We start from the raw sequence: 21,030 nt of genomic DNA, 5'->3' as shown, positions 1-21,030 counted from the left end.
AAGCAAGCTTATGCTGCTTTCTTGCATCAAATCAGCCAAAAAAAAAATAAATAAATAAAATAAAATAAATAAATAAAAAAAAAAAAAAAAAACATCTCTTGTGATCAATCACAAGACACTCCTTTTATGCTTTTTTATCCCATGTAGCATGTCATGCACACAAAGTGATTAATAAGGATAATACCCCAGGGGCTCACATCTGATGAGTATGGACTTGGCACACCCAGGAACCTGAGCTGGATATCATCATTCTTCTCTTTCTTGGAGATTCCCTTCTACTTCTCTCTCTCTCTCTCTCTCTCTCTCTCTCAGGGTAATTTGGATATTTTTTTTTTTGGCTGGTGCAGCATAAGCCTTTGGCTTCCTTGCACTACATGGCTAGTAATAATAATAATAACATAGAAAAATTTATACACAATAAAATCCAACAAGTTGGGCAATGAACATAGTGCATTACATTTCAGGTCCATTCAATTTTCAGTGATTAACAGAAGTGAAAAGTAAATAGTTAATTTTATTGTTACCAATTAATTATTAATTGTTGTTTTCACTTCGCTACACAGCATCCCAATCTTTTGTAATACTTGAGTTATTTCCTCCTGGATTTTTAATAAAAATTTAAATACAACATGTATTTCACTCATCTTCCATGATTAAATAAAATAAACAAATAACAACATATAACTCAGCTTGTACTATGCAGTCAATATTTTTGTAATGTACTTTACTACCTCCTGTATCTTAATAACAATTGAAGTATAACATGCATTTATGCCTGTATTTATATATTTAGTAAATGTTATAAAAAAGATGCTCATCCAGAAGTAAGTTTCATTATGCATGAACCAAGAACATTTCTTTTTTGTGAATTCACTACATAGTTGTTCCCCAAATAAATATGTAGCAATAAACATCTACTGTTTCAGCTACAATATATAATATGTGGATAGCCTAAGAGATATGTGTGAAAAAAAAAAGTTTAATTCATAAAGGAATTTTATTTTTACAGAACCCTAATGTACAATCTGGAACATTGAGAATCCTCTGTATTTATATGTAGTTGTTAAGAGCTGAAACAGTTGTGTAAAATTATTCAGTCATTAATTTTTCTTCAAACAAGAAGAATATATTATAAATAAAATAAAGGATGATTAGCCAGTTTTTTTTTTTTTTTATTCTTTTCTTTTTTTCAGCCCCAAAAATAAAATGAAAGTTTATTAGAACTTAAATTCTGAAGAACTTAAAATTAGAATTTATAGTGTATTACATTAGTACTGTGATTGGGTTGAGAATCTGGAAGCAACTTATTGATACTAGACTTGAATTTCTGTAGTCGATTATAATTTTAAGGAAATACATAAGGAAGCATATTAATCCAAAGAATAGAAGTAGAGGGATTAAGTGAAGGAATAATAATTGCCTGATTTTAATGAAATTTGCCTGATTATAATAATTGCCTGATTTTAATGAAATTTGGGGCGATGCTACTGCACTTTTTAAAAGAGCTAAATATAAAATTTCATGAAATTCTGTCCACTGAGTATTATGTTGTTACTTGCAGACAGTCAGACAAATGGACTGACAGATATTATGAAGATAATAGGTGCTCTACACATGTGAGAACATATGTGCTATGGAAAAAGTGAGTACATATTCATTATCTACTTCCTGTTTCTTAGAGGGAAAAAAAACCTAAAACAATCCATGAGGAGACAAATGCAGTGCCGACCGGGCTAGCCAGGTGGGTAAAGTACCTGCCTAGCAACCCAAAGGTCACAGGTTCGAATCCCGCCTCGGGCTTGGATCAAAGTACTGCAAAAACCTTGGGAGGTGCGTTATGGCCACAGAAGCCGATGCGCCAACAACTACCAAAAAAAAAAATAAACAAATGCAGTATATTGGAAGCATTGCCCATTCTATAGGGAGATTTTTTGAGCAATGTGCAAAGAGATTATTACATTCTAGTGTCAAGCAGGTTCCATAATCATCACTAATAGCATTTTCACCTTATCAGCTGCAACAATATTGTGACTATTTCTGCTCCAACAATATTGCGACTATATTGAGATAAATTAAGCAAAAATAATGCTTATTCCTTCATTATTTATTATTATTTTATTGTAATTTTTTAATTTATCGCAGTGAAATTTTTTGATTTAAATTAACCCTGGCAAACTTTGGAACAATGTTGTTTTGAAGGCAATATTTTAGAAAAGAAATATACTTTGGGCCGAGTATCTTAGTGTTGATTTAATGTAATTTTGCACCTTCCTATAATTCATACTATCTAATTCATTTTTTAAACTCTTATTGACTATTTCATTCACTTCCTGTCTCTTCAGGTGTAAACTATTGATACACACAATTATGGGGGATTTTTTTGAATGGCTTGGTGCAAAATTACATTAAATCAACACTAAGATACTCTGCCCAAAGTTACCATATTTCTTTTCTAAAATATTGCCTTCAGAACAACATCGTTCCGAAGTTTGCCATGGTTAATTTAAATATTTTATTGTAAATATTTATTAACATAATTAATGCCTACTTCAATTAAATTTTACCTCTGTTAATACTCACTGATCTTACTTTAGTTTATTGTTCATTCTACATAAAAATCATATTTCTATGTAGAATGCAGATACTGGGAAACTAACTCAATTGTTTAAATGGCATAGTCTGCGGTAAAATTAAATGGAGAAAAGTGAAAATTTAAGCTCTTCATCCTGCATAGTATAAAATCAGTCTTTAATTACTAAAGAATTGTAGATAATTCTCAGGAATTTCATGGTACTTCCATGAAAGAGAGAGATCCATATTAAAGCTGAGGCTAATATTTAAAATCCATTTATAAAGAGACAACACTTGGTGATATCATTTCTGGATGTTGAGAAAGCCATTCCACATGAATATGGGCATTCTTTAAGATATTATATAATATATTGTTAAGAGGATACTTGTATAGCTGATCCTGAATGTCCATTTCAGAAGTTTCAGGTTCATTATCAGACTTTGTTATCCTCCCTGCACATTCAAGTGGAATATGTACTGCAAGGGTCCATTTCCAGTGCTACATTGTTTGCAATCAGGATAAATAATGAAATTGGCTCTCACATAGCAGTGGCATACGTGTATGCAGAGGAAGTTACTATCTCTTTTCACCCACGGTATAGGAATATCACAGAAATACAATTCTAACTTGTGATAACATAGCTAGAATGTTAAGAGTTCTTGAAACAGATACTAAATTTCTAAGCAAAAAACCACTGCCCTCCATTTCTTTAAATGATGTATACTACACCCTGACCTGCAGATAAAAACAATCTGGTGCCAGTTACAAATATAATCAACTGTTTGTGTTTAATATTAGATGAAAAAGTTAACTTTCAGGAACATTTTTTACCCCCTGTGAATTATTTTAGGTTTTTTTAGCCAACACAACAGGCAAATCAGTCTGTGAACACATACTTACATAAACATAATACACTTATATGGATATAATTTATGCTTGGAAGCCATTAACATAATAAACAATAACAAGAACAATCCCTCATAGCCTTTAGAACTTCCCCAGTGCAAATCTTTAATGTAGATACAAGTGAACCACCCTCACTATTTCTCAGTAAGTACACCCTATGTGTGGGGTATTTAAAAATTTCATGACCTGAGTACGAAGGATTTGTGAGGAGTCTAGTAACTTGTTACTTTTCAATATAATGCCCTTCGGAGTCATTACTCTCTTACCACCAATGTTGCAGTGCTTAATTTCATCTGCAAAGAAAGTTTCCTCTTGAGCTTCCAGGAATGCAACCAGTGCAGCAATGATATCACTGTTGGTGGGAAAATGGTTACCAGCCTGGTGTGTGTGTGTGTGTGTTTTTTTTTTTTTTTTTTCAAATTAGAAAATAGGTGAAAGTCCATTGGTTCCAGGGACAGTTCAAGCTACACTCATAGAGTGCAGCCATGGCAATAATAGACTTATGAGTGGGCACATCGTTCTGGTTGAACAAGGATCCTTTGCTGAGTTTCCCTCTGTGTCTTTGACATTGTCATGCAAACACCTTACAAGGCCTGCCTAATATGCCCCAAAAAACCAATGCCATCATTCAGCCAGCAGAAGGAATCGACTGGCTTTCTTTGGAGGCAGGGAGAAGAGCTGTGTTTCCATTGTTTGAACTGCTCCTTTGTCTCTGGCTGAAAGTGATGGACTCATGTTTCATTCGTGGTCACAAACCTTGCAAGGAAATTTGCTGGATCTGTTTGAAAATTATACAAACGTTCATTTGAATTGACAGCTCTTGTGCATGTTTTTATCTGCTGTCCACAACTTTGAGATCTCTCATGCTGACACCTTTTTCATGGCAAGAACCTGGTGCCTCTGTAGCCACCTGGTGCCTCTGTAGCCAGGTGGGCAGGAGCAGCAGTGCATAGCACACGCTTCTTGATTAGATCAGGGTTCGAGCCCATGACCACCAAATACGGAGGATGCGGAAAGGTCAGGGAATGACCACCGCATATCCCCGGAACAATATGGCCTTAGTTGCTAATGCTCCTAAAAACCACATAACAACAACATGGCAAGAACCTCTCTTATTATGTGCTACACCTATTAGATGAGATGCCCAAGATGTTGGCAGTGTAATGAACTGTCACTTTTTGGTCACTCATCACCAGATTGTGCATACTGTCAATAACACCCAGAGTGATGGATGTCGCAAGTCTTCCATAGCTTGGTCATCTTCCAGGTTCTCTCTCCCTCATTTAAGTTCTGCTGTCCAATTCTTCACTGTGGAATAGGAAGGGGGCATCCTCCCCCAATGTTATAACCATATCCTCATTAGTTCCTTTTTTTTTTTCTCAAATATTGGAAATATTTGAGAAAAAAATACACAGTGATTGATTGTGTCCATCTTTCCTCATTCACACAACCATAGTGACTTCAGGACCTGTAATAAAAAAAATATATACTTTATTAAAAAACTGCATGAAATACAGAACTGTTTCACATCTGGGCTCTCAATCTGGGCAATATTCATCAATAAGCTGATACATTTGATCTGCCATGGAAGATTGTTACTCTTCACTGTGATGATATATTTACAAAATAGGATAGGAATATATTGTCACTATTAGTGTACATGAGTATTTTCATAGCTTCTAATAACTGCATCTGTATATGCTCATATGCAGATGCAGTTATTAGACTCTATACACACAGTTGTTATACTCTATACACAGATGAGCACTCTGGATTCTCAAAAGTATGAGCACTGCTCATACTTTTGAGAATCCAGATAAATATAGAGTATACACAGAAGTACCATATCTGTCAATCATGTGGATGTATCAGTTGTATTTCCTTCCTTCATAAACAGTATTTTGTTACCTCTTAAATGTAGCATATTTACAGCAGAATTAAATGCAACCCTATTAACTTTATTTAAATTGTGAAATCTATCATTATATCTTGATATAATTTATTTAGATCCCCCAGCAGTTTCAGTTATTAAAAATAATTTGTATATTTTCATCTGAAATGAAAGATATCTGTTCTTTCTTTCATTACTGCCAAGAGCACAATATAGAAATAACTTTCTGCTGGATATCAGGATGTTATTATTCTGGGAAATGAAAGAGTAGACTATGTAGCTAAATGACCATAAAAAAAAAGTCGGTACTAAACTCTCCATTAGATCAAAAATAAATGACCGATGTGGATGTCTAATTTCTAGTTAAACAGAAGAGAGGAAGTGATATTAGCAAAATTGCATATTGGCCATATGATTTACCTGCCTTCATTTGTTTTTGGGTCGAAATTTCTCAGTGCACTCCATATCAAAACAGCTCCCTATTAAACATATACTAATTGACTGTCCCTGTTACTCACCTTCTAGGTCTCAAACTTTCTGAACTCTTTCTAGCTTACTAGGAAACTAGAAATAATAGCAACAATATGTTTTCCTGACAATTACGAGAAATTAAAGTCCAGTATCAACAAGTATCTTTTGTCTTCTCAACCTATAACCCATATCTTAGTATATGTAGTATTTCATGCTTAGTATCAACCAAAAAATTTAATGTCTGTGGAGCTAAACATTCCTTGTATACTATATAGCTGCAGTAAAATTATAAATGAGTTGCTAATTGCCCACAAGGAACATGAAATTACTTTAAAAACAATAATAATATTTTCTCAAATCATAAATCAATTCAGTCATTAAAAAAAGAAAATAAACTTCTTTTTGAAAAGAATAAAATTTCAGCATTTGTTTGTTTAGTAGTCTTCACCTGTGGAATATTCAATAACCAAAATGTTCAGTGGAATGTTGAGTAACCAAATCAATAATCAGACTCTCAGAAAGGTACTGAAAATCTGACTATCTCTTACTGTCTACTCTTCATTTTTACATGCTGAACAATTTTATATCAGTGGGATGTAACCATTGCTATAAAGGTTGCCTATCATAAGGTTATGTAGTTGCATTGGGATTTTTTTTAATGATAGAATTATGGATTAAAGAGGTCTTTTAATAGTGAGCTGTTACAAAGAGTGATAGTACTTTTTATCATATGATTAAACATTTTTGTTAAAATAGAACAAAGAACTTTTGTTCTTTGTTGTTCTTCTTCTTGGATTTCTCTGTCGTATCAACAGTTATCCTCGACCTAACTTTTTATAATATTTTGCTACTAAGCACTAAAAAGTTTAGTGAATTTAATAGCATAATGTTAAAGTATTTTCTAAAAATAATATAAATTATATAATGGAAGTTTTAAATGATCAAAATACTATTTGGATAATTACTAAAATGTTAAAAACCTTGTAGGTCAAGTGGTTTTCTCAGCAAGAAATAAAAAAACGGGTTAAACGAAGTCTAAGGTCACATCGAAGTTCTACTCGATTAAATGATCCAAGATGGTCTCAAATGTGGTATTTAGTAAGTTATTATAATATATTTATTGCTTTGGATTTTTATGGTTTTATAAATTAATAAAATTTAATCATAAAATCATAATTAGTGCTAACTTTTATATTGTCCATTGCAAAAATTAGCATTTACGACCCCTAATGCAATGCTCTAAGAAATATGTCACTTCTGATGGTAACTAATATGATTTAGCATTAGCATTATTAGAGGCATATGATGCAAGAAAGCAAGCTTATATAGCATCAGCTAAAAAACTTCCCATTTCACCCATTCATTCATTCACTCCAAATGTTTGCCTTGAACTTATTTAAGTTGTTGGCCTCCACTACAACAGATGGAAATTTGTTCCAACTATCAACCAACCGCTGACTAAAGACAAATTTCCGCACATCTATTCTACAATTGTCTTTCCTCGATTTGAAATTATGTCCTCTTAGGTGAGTAATCTGAACAATCCCATTAGCACTTAGCTTGCTCAACCATTTAAGGCCTTGTACACTCAGGTAGATCACTTCGCAGGTGATCTAATTGAGGTGATTGAATCTAATTTGCTGTTGGTAACATCAGTTGAATTTAATTTTTAAAAATTAAAATCTGCCTGAAACCACTGTAGTGACCTTTACAAAAGCAAAAACCATTCCCTTTACCTGATGGTAGTTACATTTTTAAGTAAATCCCACATCAGCACATTGTGATCACTGCCACCTAGTAGTTCCTTTATCTGCAGATTCTTAATGCATGAAGAATCACTGCTGATAATCAGATCATGAGTATTACTCCCTCTAGTTGCCTCGTGAACATACTGCTGTAGAAAACAATCATCCAATAAATCCACAAAAGTCTTGCTAGTGTGTGAGTGACCCACAAGTTCCAGTCAATATCTGGGAAGTTAAATTCCCCCATTATAAGAAACTCTGATTTAGTGGCCCACTTTATTTCTCTGTATAATTGTTCATTGTACTCATCAGAATCATTAGGCCTATAACACACTCCTGCTCTCAACTTTGTTTTCCCAGTGCTTATATGACACCAAACTGACTCAACACTGCACTGTTCTCCCATGTCAACAGGATGCACTTCCTTAGATTTTATGTGTTTCTTAACTAACAGCATCACCCTTCTATCCTGTCTATCCTTTCTGTACACATTGTACTCCCCAAATTCCAATTCTGCATTCCTTATCTCTGTGTGACATCATTTCTCTGATATTCCAACAACATCAGCCTTTGATGTCTTCAACAGCACCTCAAATTCATCAAATTTATTTACTGTACTCCTAGCATTGGTGTACATGCAAGTATACATGCACCTGTTTTTACTCTTAGTTACCCTAACACAGCCCATGTATTTACTTGTTCCATGATGACTCCCAGCAGCCCTTGAAATCCCTAGTACCTCGCTTTCCAGGCTGCTGCTCATTCCAATGGATGCAGATACAGTGCAAGAATCATTTTCACCTTTGCCTGTGGCTACCGTTAAGTTATTAGTCTGTGAATATCCCCAAGCTACCAGTTTTTTGACCCACCTAACACTGCTTCGTAGTATCAGCAAATATTCTTGCACCCTTTCCATTTAAGTGTATCCCATCCCTGTAGAAACAATCTCTCTTGTTAACAAGCACAGATCATACTAAAAAAATTCTACTTCATGACCCTTGCACAATCTCTCCATGGCTGAATTGATTGACAAGGCTCTCATCATATACCCCATCTTATTGTGTCTGGGCAGAATAACAGACACTTTCAAATTTAACCCTAACTCATGACTCTTTTTCAACATTCACCTGTACTTGTTAAATAAGTCTGCAGATCTCCTACTCTTAATGTCATTAGTGCCAACATGTACAACCACATCACCTTTTGTGCCCTTAAAAGATGATATCTGCTTTACAACGTCATAAACTTTTGCTCCTGGCAGACATGCCCTGTTCCAATTCCACCTATCCTTTTTGCACAATATATTTCCCATCTCCCTGACAATAGAGTCACCGACAATAACTAGCTTCTGTGAGAGCAGTGCATTCTGCCCTGAAGGTTGCTACTGTGTTGCCTAATGCACAAGAGTGAACTCTGGAGCTCTGGTGGTGAGTTGGGCAGCTGAGAGCTTGATGGGTTCCCATTTGAATTCCTTTAAGGGCATTTGCCCTACTCTTCATCTCTCTCATAGATGCCCATCAGAATACTGAGTTAACTGAGAATACTGAGTTAGTGCCTAATTTCTTGATACTCTGTGCACCTAGCACACACAAAGATATCCTCCTCGACTAGATCATGTCCTGTTCCAGATAGATCCACAAACATTTCACAAGTTGCATATTTTTTAGGCTGTGATGTATTGGAGAATTGCCCCCTTTGGTTCTCCCCCGAGCCACAGCACTCTTGCTACTTTGTGTTTGTTGCTTTGCTGCTCTAGTCTGGGTCACGATTTCTGTTCAAATATGATGAAAAAATAAATTAACAATGAAAATTAATAAGGTTAATAAATTTATTGATTAATCTTCTATACTATACCCGCCTATACAATACTATACAAAGCTAATGCAGTAATATGTATTCCACTATATAGTTTTACCTTATACCTTGGCTCTCAAGTTCGAGGTATATGCTATTATGCTACGCTATACAGTAACGATCACAATATTAAATTTGCTATTTCATTAGCTAAATACAAAAGATATATGCCAAAAAAGTGATTAAAACCCTTCAAAATACTTATTTATTACAATTAAAATCCTACTATTCTTCTGCACTACTGGTTATGCCACGATATTGCAGCCAAAACACCGGTACGAGTAGCGGGTTGTAACTTACAGTAAATAGCTAAATTTAAAAAAATATCCAAATGAATGCTACTATACCTATTTATTCTATTTGAAAAACACAAATTAATACATTGACTAACAGGCACATTATAGCTATAGTAGCTTATGCGCCATTAAACTCCCATAACAACAACAACAACAACATTGACTAATCTAAAGTATGATAAAGTATAAAAGATATATGCCCAAAAAGTGATTAAAACCTTCAAAATACTTTTTTATTAAAATTTCAACACCACTATTCTTCTGCGCTACTGGGTATGCTTATATCGTTGTTGTTGTTATGGAGGCTTAATGGCACATAAGCTGCTAAGGCTATAATGTGCCTATCTTATATCGTGATTTGGTGAAAGATATGAGTGATGTGATACTTAGGTTCATTGAGCATTGCTGGTTCCATTATAAACAGTATGTATTTAATATTGCCTTAGAGAGAGAGAGATCTCAGGGAGTGAAGTCAGGTGATCAAGGACATCATCATACTGGCCTGTCTAATCAGATGAGTAACAGACTGTGTGAGAAAAATGGAGAATGGCACCATCTAGTTTGAACCACGGTTGTGGTGTTATGTATTCAATAGCAAATCAAGCTGCTGTTATGTCCAAGACTTGCCCAAATATGCATTGGATTATGTATCCATAGAAGAAATGTTGTAAAATAATAATACCACTAAGCAAACCCCTCCAACATATTCTCAGTATCAGGGTTGTTCATATGTCACATTCTGGCAGGACTGCCAGAATTACTGGAGGAACTCATGTGATTTTCCATCTCCATACTGTGGTCAGTCCAGACTGGTCTTAGACTGGTAAACACACATTCTGTGCGAGTATAATTTTGAAAAAAAGAGGTATTTGTTTTATGTGCTACTAGTTGACCAGTGGTCAGTACAGAAGAATACTTCTGTACATCTAAAAAAAAAAATAATAATAAAATAATAATAATAAATAAAAACATTAGCATTAGTAGAGGCACTTGATGCAAGAAAGCAAACTTATGCAGCATCAGCCAAAAAAAAAAACCACTTCCACTTCATCCCTCTGTTCGTTCGAAATACCTGTCCAGCTGAGTCTTAAACTTATTTAGGCTATCAACTTCCACGACAAGGGATGGAAGTCTGTTCCACCAACCAACCACCCACTGGCTAAAGGCAAATTTCCGCACGTCTATCCTGCATCTGTCTTTCCTCAATTTGAATTTATGCCCTCTCAGGTGATTATTCTGAGCAAGAGGAAGAATCCCGTCAGCATTGAGCATGCTCAAACCATTCAAGGCTTTATACACCTCTATCAGATCACCTCGCTGGTGCCTAGTCTCCAGACACTGTAATTTGCAAAACTTAAGCCTTTCTTCGTAAGAGCACCCCTTTGTTCCATTCACCAATCTTGTTGCCCTTCTCTGTATTCGTTCCAGCATCTCTACATCCTTCTTGAAATGAGGCCTCCAAACCTGTATACAGTACCCTAGGTGTGGCCTGATCATTGCCTTATACAAGGGAATAATCACCTCCTTATCCCTGCTAGAAAAATTCCTATATATCATTGACAATATACCATGAGCTACTCTTGCAGCCCGTCTGCACTGCTCAGAAAACTTCATATCTGCCTGCACAACCACCCCCAGGTCCCTTTCATTCTCTACCACTGTCAGTGTAGTACCACAGAGTTGATACGTTGCTCTGGGGTTGCTGTTTCCCATATGTAGTACTTTGACAAATGTAATGTTAAACTTCATTTGCCACCTCTCAGCCCATCTGCTCAACCTTTCCAGATCCTGTTGCAGCAGCATAGTGTCAGTAGTGTCCTTGACAACCCTGCCAACCTTCGTATCATCTGCAAACTTGGACATTAAGCTTGATATACCATCATCAATATCATTTATAAATACAGAAAACAATAATGGACCCAACACTGAACCCTGAGGGACTCCACTAATAACATTAGTCCACAATGAGCAGTGTCCATGTCTTCTTTCATACTTACCTGCGGTCTGCCCAAGCAATGTAGAATATACACATGACAAGGTTGCTGTCCAGAAAGATATTTGAATGCTGTTGACACCCGCTATTAAAAATAAAAATGTCATTTGAGGAACAACTTTTTAAATGACAAAAAAGACTAGTTGGCAAAATTTTAAATAAAAAAAAAAGAAGAGTAAACACTCTTGTATGTTTTTTTAATCCAAATTTAGTGAATAAAACTGTTGGTAATCACACTGTATATATGAAACACACAACAATTAGGCCTACTTTCAAGAAAAAATAAAATTTGAGAATACAGTCTTTTCTAAATCGTGTGAATTAGGTCTTAAAATGCTCTGTTGGAAATAAGAAATTCATTTGCTGTGTCATACAGTTTTTATTTTATTTTATTTTATAATGGCGGAGCCTTCTACTGTGCTACCTAGTAGCATAGTGTAAGGCCTGCAAATCCCACATTGAAGTGGGTCTCCAATTTCCTTTCTAAAATACTTCCCCTACCCCCAATCATAAAAAAGATCCTGTATTTAGAGAGAGAAAGAGAGAGCATCCAATCTTTATTATTTAAAGAGGGCTTCCTGATTAGCTTTGGCAAAGCTTCCGAATTTTCACTGTGCTATCATGTATTCCTTATATATTATATATTGCATGATTAAGTTTAATTCATAAAGGAATTTTATTTTTACAGAACCCTAATGTACAATCTGGAACATTGAGGATCCTCTGTATTTATATGTAGTTGTTAAGAGCTGAAACAGTTGTGTAAAATTATTCAGTCATTAATTTTTCTTCAAACAAGAAGAATATATTATAAATAAAATAAAGGATGATTAGCCAGTTTTTTTTTTTATTCTTTTCTTTTTTTCAGCCCCAAAAATAAAATGAAAGTTTATTAGAACTTAAATTCTGAAGAACTTAAAATTAGAATTTATAGTGTATTACATTAGTACTGTGATTGGGTTGAGAATCTGGAAGCAACTTATTGATACTAGACTTGAATTTCTGTAGTCTATTATAATTTTAAGGAAATACATAAGGAAGCATATTAATCCAAAGAATAGAAGTAGAGGGATTAAGTGAAGAAGAAGAAGAAGAAGAAGAAGAAGAACTTAAATTCTTAAGCACTTAAGAACTTAAAATTAGAATTTAAAGTGTATTACAGCCAGGCCTCGCATAACGCGTGTTCGATTAACGCGTTTTTCAGTTACCGCTATTTGAAAAAAAATTATACCACTTTTCACTTTACACGATGCAAATTTCCAGTTAATGCGATCGTTTTTTTTAATGCGATAGTTGAAAAAGATTTGAATTGCACATTAAGCTTACCGCACGTCGGATGCGGCAATAAACAAACGTTTGCCTTGCTGCCCACCTCAGTGTGTTCCCTCAACCATCGGAAGAAGACGTGTTTTTTTTTTTTTTTTTGTTAGTTGTTGGCGCATCGGCTTCTGTGGCCATAATGCACCTCCCAAAGTTTTGCATTTTACACTGATCCAAGCCAGAGGCGGGGCTCGAACCCGCGACCTTTGGGTTGCCAGGCAGGCACTTTTACCCACCTGGCTAACCCAGTCAACGAAGACGTGTTACTTGTTTGTCTCCCGATAATAAAGTCAATGCAGACTTGCATTTAAATTAGACATTAGAATTTTTAAATGAGCCAGATGAAAATGTTACCGCAAAGGAGATAACGGTAAATGAATTAGATGAAATCTTTCATATTGCAGAGAACCTCGAACAAAAGGTTTGAGGTTCTCTGCGATATTTATTTCGCCAGGGCCCAGAGAAGATTGTCGGCTATCGGAAATTGATTGATGAAAAGAGAAAGTCATCACTTCAAATATTTCCGCAACAGTCATTTCTTCATTGTGTATTTTATGTCAGAGGTTCCCAAACTTTCTCAGTTCACAGTGCCCTTTAATGTCTCAGTATTTTTTTCACGGCACACCTAGACCAAAAGAAATACCTAACAGTTCCGTTTATTAAATATTTAGGTCCAAACAACTTAATAAGAAATGTTGAAACTGTGAACTACCTAGAGCTAATAGTTCGCACAGTGTCCGACAGATGTCGAGTATCGCTGTGTTTCCCTCGAAAATTTAAAATATTTCGCGGTGCAGTTTGGGAACTGCTGTTTTATGCAATAAACATTTAATTCCATAATTATTTTCATCATCTTTTACATGGTATACAGTTAAAAAGTTGTTTAAAAGGTATTTTTAAGGCGCCTCCGTAGCCAGGTGGGAAGAAGCAGCAGTGCGTAACACACGCTTCTTGATTAGACCGGGGTTCGAGCCCGTCACCACCAAATACGGAGGATGTGGAAAGGTCAGGGAATGACCACCGCATATTCCCGGAGCAATATGGCCTTAGTTGCTAATGCTCCTAAAAACCAAATAACAAACAATAACAAAACAAGGTATTTTTAAAATTCTTTATGGACATTCCAGAAGGTCAAGGACCAATTATAATTTTTACTATTGATTATTATATTCGATTAACGCGTTTTCGTTTTGCACGATGTGCTCGCGGGACGAATTAATCGCGTTATTCGAGGCCAGCCTGTACATTAGTACTATGATTGGGTTGAGAATCTGGAAGCAACTTATTGATACTAGACTTGAATTTCTGTAGTTGATTATAATTTTAAGGAAATACATAAGGAAGCATGCTAAATATTATTCCAAAGAATAAAGTAGAGGGACTAAGTGAAGAAGAAGAAGAATTTTCTCATAGATGAATGGATGTGTTTGACAGATTTAAAAGAAGAGTGTGGTATTTCTAGTGTCAGTTCAGAAGAACAGTGCCCATAGAAATACCTCTAGCACAGGGCTACTGAATATCTGTGATAATGGGCATTTATGAGAGAATGATAGTTAATCTGACTACTTCCTTTCAAAGAATTTTTAAGTTTTCAGGATGCACCCTGGGTCCAAGAACAATACTCTATGCCTGGACAGGTTTGAGATTTCTACAGAATTAGAAAGCTTCTTGAAACAATAGTGATAAGAGCAGGAGAGAGAGCGAGAGCTTAGTTTTTTTTCCCCCCTTTTTTTCTTTTTATATAGAGAAATTTATCTTTGTGATAAGCCTATACTCTGAAAGGTTAAAAGGCAGGATTAGGTCTTGCAGGTATTTAAGTTCTCTCCCCACCAAATATGAACTGGGAGTGGCAAATTCTGTTTGGCAACCAGGACTGGGTTTTAATATTAAAGTTAACTGAGGTAAATTTTCCCATCACTAAAGAATTACATGGAGATCAGTATTTAAGAAACTGATGGAAGATATTCAAGTTGTGACTGTTTGTGGGAGAAGGGTTTGCTAAACTGAATGTAGTCTGTTATCATTAGCAAAATATGGGTTAGGATTTGTAGTCAGTTTACAATCAAAGAACATTAATATATAAGAGAAAAAGATTATTAGATATGTATAGTATAACAGCTTTATACTATACATATCACCAAGAAAAACACTTTAAGAACATCTCACAACAGTTCATTTTAAAATGAAAGAAGTTTTTGGATGTTATTTATTTATGCATAGAAGTTGATTCTTAGTTTGACTATTCTTGTGTCATTGATGCAGTTGAGGTGAAAATTGTGGTGAAATGTATAGTATAAAGTTGTTATATGTAAATCTTTATTGTCTGGAGAAATTAATATTGAAAAGAAAGATCAACCCTTAGTATCTCCCTGCCCTGAAGGAAACCTTCAGGGAGCTGCTGAGGTTTGATCTTCTTCTTCAGTATGTATATATATATATATATATACACTGTCTTCCAACATGAATTGGAACACTAGGAAAAAAAACTTATTAGAAAAAAATAGTCAAAATAGTCACACATGCAGTTGTTGGATGACCTGGTGCATATGACCAACGGCAATATCTTAAATGGTAGATTGTTTTCCTTGCAATATTGTTCATTCTCATGCACAAAACGACGGAAAAACCAGTCTTACAAATTTCTTGAGTCAGCAGTGCCCTTGAAATGGATTTCCATACCAGTAGCAATGTCTTTACAATATTTTTGAAGGCCCTTGAGTTTTTGCTATGTGTGGTTTTATTTAGCAGTCCCCAGCAGCATTTCCACCAAGTAGAAACGTCAGCCTGTCCTTTGATGCCCTAAATCCTGGCATAGTTTTTCCATCTTGTGCTTTGTAAGAATAATCTGGCATTTTTTTTCCTAAATAACCCAGTCTCATCTGTATTAAAAACCTGTTGTGGCAGTTAATCCTCATTTTTGATTTCTGCCGAAGTCTTAGGGAACTCCGTAGCTGCTAGAATCTGTGCTAGCAACTCACCAGTCACTTTGTTGTTATGTAGTTTAGCATGTGCCTTAAATCTTTGAAACCATCCATGGCTTGCAGTGGATATATCATCAGCAATTCTCTCACCATATTTTATGCTTTAATTCTTCAAAAAGATTCAAGGCCTTCTCTTGTATGAGCATAACGCTTATTGGCATTCATTGTTGTTGTTGCATGTTTTCAATCCAAATTTTTTTTGAAAAATTAAATAATTATTGGTTTTCGCCAATAATTTTTCTATTTCTTCTTTTAATATGCCTCTTTTCTTGGAAGTAATCATGGATTGCATTAGTATAGAACTTTTCACGTGCTGTATAATTCAGTCTATCTTTTATAATAGTTCTAACAGTCAATTCATTCAATTTGTAAACACGTGCAATGTCTGCAAACTTATTACCTTTTCATGTTGTTTAGTAATTTCTACTTTAGTCTTCATAGTTATAATGTGCCTCTTCTTACACTGTGAACATTCTCACCACTTTTATGTTTCTCGGACATGTTTAGGGTTTATATTTTGTTTATAATAAGCTACGTAGATTCACTAACAAGACACAACTTGCACCCAAAGTAGAAGCAAACGAAATAGCGATGACACTAGTTGTGCATCAACATATCAGTAGCCAGTGCTGTCTTGTTGAGTTGACATAATATCATATGTATGCACATATAATATGTGTACATATGCCGCTCAACAAAATTAACAGAACAAAGTGTTTTTCATGAATATTTTATTGTGAACAGTATCGCCAAAGGCAAATATTTGATATAATAGGCATGCAAATTCAGAGTATCCAATAGAAATGCCTATAAAACAGGGGTTGCACCCACATCATTTCATTCCTGTTTTTTTGCTTGTTCATTCGGATAGCCACATTTCCAGTACTCAGGATGGCAAGTCATCATTGTTTAGATGATTCTTTGAGATGGCATGCCATTGGGAAACTTGAAGCCAGGCAGTCGCTGGTCACTGCATTGGCTTAATGGAGTATCGTCTCGGCACTATGGATGCAGTTTCAAGAGACAGGAACCATTACAAGAAGAGCTTGCCAGGGTCACCTGAGGGCTATATCAGAACAGACCATTATCTGGCTCTTACAGCATGTGAAACACTATGATTCCAGTCATCAACTCTCTCTCTTGAGGTTGCCATGGCCCCAGGCAAAAACATTTCAACCAGACTGCATTAAGAAGGCTCAGTTCAAGTGGACTCTATGCAAGGAAACCAGTGGTTTGTATCTCATTAACTGCAAACCACTGCAGAGCTCATCAAAACTGGCGCCATGAACATATTATTTGGAGCCCTGACAAATGAGGTAGAGTTCTGTTCTCTGATGAGTCCCATTTTAGCCTACAAACAGATTCTAGGCATTATTTCATCTGGAGACAATAAGGAATGCAGTACCATCTCTCCAACATCAGAGAAAGGGACACTTACGGTGGAGGCAATGTTCTTGTGTGGGGTGGAATAATGATCAACAATAACACCCCTCTTCATGTTTTTGATAGGGGTACTATAACAGTGCAGAGGTACTGAGAGCAGAGCCTCGAACCCAATGTTATGACTTTTTAGGGGTGCAGTTGGCCCAGATTTTCTTTTCATGCACGGCAACACCACTGCACAAAGAGCTCAAGTAGTGGGGGAATATCTGGAAACTGAAGATATCCAACAAAAATGACTGCCATGGCCAGCATGATCACTAGATTTAAATCTGATCAAACATGTGAATGCCCTTGGGTGTCGCATTGCATGCTGACAACCAACTCCTTGGTCACTTTTTGAGCTAAGGGCTGCACTGGTGGAAGAATGGGATTGTTGCCATAGAATCTTATAGACACCTTTATATCAAGCATGGTTTCCTGCTGTCATGCCTGTTTAGCTGTTGGAGAGAATTGTATGCTGCACTGATATCATGTGACGATACTTTCAAGCATCTTGTATCAACTTCTGTAAAGTTGACCTTTTTGGTAATTCTTGTACAAAACCTATGAATGTTCCTTATATATGTCCAAAGTTTCTCACTGTCTCCTCATTTCATCATTATTCTAAGGTACACCACATACAAAATTTTCTCCAACTTCATCGCAAATTGCACAAGTTACACCACATTTTGTACTTGTTCTGTTAATTTTGTTGAGCAGTGTATTATATTTGCACTTTTGCCTATAAAGGGTTAGGCAGATGACCCTTTATAGTTTACAAGTTATCACCTAATGTATACTTTCTTGGGATTTTACGGGCGCCTCCGTAGCCAGGTGGGAAGGAGCAGCAGTGCGTAGCACACGCTTCTTGATTAGACCGGGGTTCGAGCCCATCACCACCAAATATGGAGGATGCGGAAAGGTCATTCAGGGAATGACCACCACATATCCCGGAGCAATATGGCCTTAGTTGCTAATGCTCCTAAAAACCAAATAACAAACAAAAAAAAAACAAAAATTGGGATTTTACCATTTCATTTTGAATTAACATTTCCAAATGTATTATGTTTCTTAATTTTTTTTAAGGAACATAACTGTCCTTTTTAACAATTTTTGTAATACTATTATTTTGTCTTATTCTTTCATTTTTTGTTAAAATCAGTTGGTTAGGAAAATGATGAAACACAATTTTAAAGTTTAAAACAATGGCCCATAAAGAAAATGTTGCATCTGTCACTTAATATAAAAAGATTATTGGTTATAAAATCAAATAGTGGACCAGATATCTTATTGCATCACTATGTGAAAACATAGAAATTGTGTGACAATTGAGATGGGGAGATGACAAAAAGTTTGCACAGCAGGTGAATCTGAATTGATATATAATTATACAGAGAAGGCCTTTGTTTCTACTTAGTACTAGCAAAATGTTGGAGTTACGGAGAGTAAATGCTTTGTTCTGGAATATATGATTTAAAAATAGAAAGAAGTTGCTCATTGTGAATTGTGATAATACATAAAATGGTTATCTTTATTATCTATCCTAAATGTCTTTAATTTTAATGGTTGAAGGTAGTGAGTATTTTATTTTATTTATTTATTTTTTTAAGCTGAGTGTCTAAAGTATGTTTTCAGGGAGACAACTTATTCCACTGAACCTTCTCTTTCTCCCTAAGTTGTTTGTGTTCCCTGGCCCTTGCTTCCCCTTTCAGTAAGAATATACACCTCACATTCATTTTACCAATATCTGAGAAGTTATGATGAGCTGCATTAGTGGTGTGCAGTTTCATTGTAGCATTATTTGCTGAATGTACCATTTTAAATATTCCAGAAAATGAAAATGTTTTTTCCCCCTTTATAGAATCGTGGAAGTGGCTTAGATATGAATGTGGAGAAGGCATGGATTGAAGGAGCAACTGGAAAAGGAACTGTAATCACAATATTGGATGATGGGTTAGAAAAAGATCACCCTGATATTATTCATAATTATGTAAGCATTTCATGATCCAAAGCAATAAATAATATTGAAATACAAAGTAGATATATCTTATAGAGTTTTCTAAAGTGCAACTTTCTTAATATATGCATTTTTGACAAAAACTACATATATATCAAGCTACATTCTCCAAAATTTCTGATTTGACTCAGTGCTAACTTTAATTTAAATGTATTATTGATTCTTTACCCAATTTGCGAGTACATATGTGTATATGTATATTTTAGGTGTATGGGGGGGCAGGGGAGCATGTACATATATGTGCATTAAGTGCCGCCTCTCTAATCAGTGTTCCTAAGTAATCATTGGTGCAGTTTATAGGCGCTTCCGTAGCCAGGTGGGAAGGAGCAGCAGTGCGTAGCACACGCTTCTTGATTAGACCGGAGTTCGAGCCTGTCACCACCAAATACGGAAGATGCGGAAAGGTCAGGGAATGACCTCTGCATATCTCGGAGCAATATGGCCTTAGTTGCTAATGCTCCCAAAAAACCAAATAACAAACAATAACAGTTTATAATGGAATGCAGCACAAAACTATATTTTAAAATCATAGGAGTTAATATTGCCTGTCAACCATTGTTGTCTGATTTTAGCTTTTGTAAGGCAAAATTAGACAACAGTGGGAATTCAGAGCCAGAAGTTGATGAAATTGGATCAAATGATATTTAAGTAAATATAGAAGATAGTGTTACAATCAAAAAGTAGTCGTGCAGCTTCTTACGGCTTTTTTTTTTTTTTTTTAATTTTTTTGTGATTTTTTTAAAATTATGATCTGAACTTTTACGATAAAGTTAATTTTTGGAATTAACTCTAATATTGAGCAACCAAGCTAAAATAAAATCTAATTAATATTTAAAAGCATTTATTTACAAAGTTTTCATTTTTATGCTTTTTAAAATCCTGCATTGCATCCTGTGGGCTCAAACATTGCCATCTGCCACTTGAGAGGTCTGGTTTTGATTCCTATCAATCATTCCCATCTGTTACTTTCCACTATTGAAAGTGGCTATCCAACTTTGCTGCCTTCGACTCAACCAAAATTTCTACTTCAGTCCCCCACAGGAGATAACTTATTTCAGTAAGCTCCTCTCCCCAGAAATTCAGTGTCTTTTTTATGTGCAGGCCCCAGACCTAAATAAAATGGTCCCTGAAGGGATTTGTTTGGCAAAATGCTGTACTAATCTGCTCTGAAGAATGCACATTTATGATTACCATCTGTATCTTGTCCATCAACCAGACCCTGGTCGAACTTAGAAGCTTCCCTGCAATCCCAGCTCATTACACTTTATGCACTTTTTACACTTTATGTTTTGTGATCTTGTCAGTAATAAACCAGATTGGTGAGGCAAGATTCTCCCTGTACAAACTCATTGCTGTGTGGCCCTTTTAGGAGTCCCACTGATGCTTTTGATCCTCCGAATTTGTATCACTGGGATCCAACACTCAACACTCACATAATAGAAATCTGACATATTAGCTGTGTAAATTCAGAATGGATGGAGCCTGGTGGTTGAAGTCCTAACTTTGACATGCCATTTTGGTCCCTGCTTCAACAATACAGAAGGTCCTGAGATTGCTGGCCC

The 21,030-nt window shown here is 35.5% G+C and overlaps 1 protein-coding gene across 1 annotated transcript in view; it reads left to right on the top strand.

Annotated features, from left to right (window-relative positions):
- LOC150083376 (proprotein convertase subtilisin/kexin type 4-like) overlaps positions 1-21,030 on the top strand; it is a 372,395-nt gene that overhangs the window by 116,100 nt on the left and 235,265 nt on the right. The window contains exons 3-4 of the mRNA XM_090378003.1: positions 6,828-6,938; positions 19,313-19,441. Of these exons, the coding sequence (XP_090234129.1) occupies positions 6,828-6,938; positions 19,313-19,441 (240 nt within the window). The remainder of the gene's footprint in view (positions 1-6,827; positions 6,939-19,312; positions 19,442-21,030) is intronic.

Source organism: Mastigoproctus giganteus, chromosome 7, assembly GCF_048544385.1.
Source record: "Mastigoproctus giganteus isolate SK-2022 chromosome 7, ASM4854438v1, whole genome shotgun sequence".
NCBI classification, from domain to species: domain Eukaryota; kingdom Metazoa; phylum Arthropoda; class Arachnida; order Uropygi; family Thelyphonidae; genus Mastigoproctus; species Mastigoproctus giganteus.
Note: the sequence above shows the minus strand (reverse complement) of the source record. Positions and strands in the feature narration are given on the sequence as shown.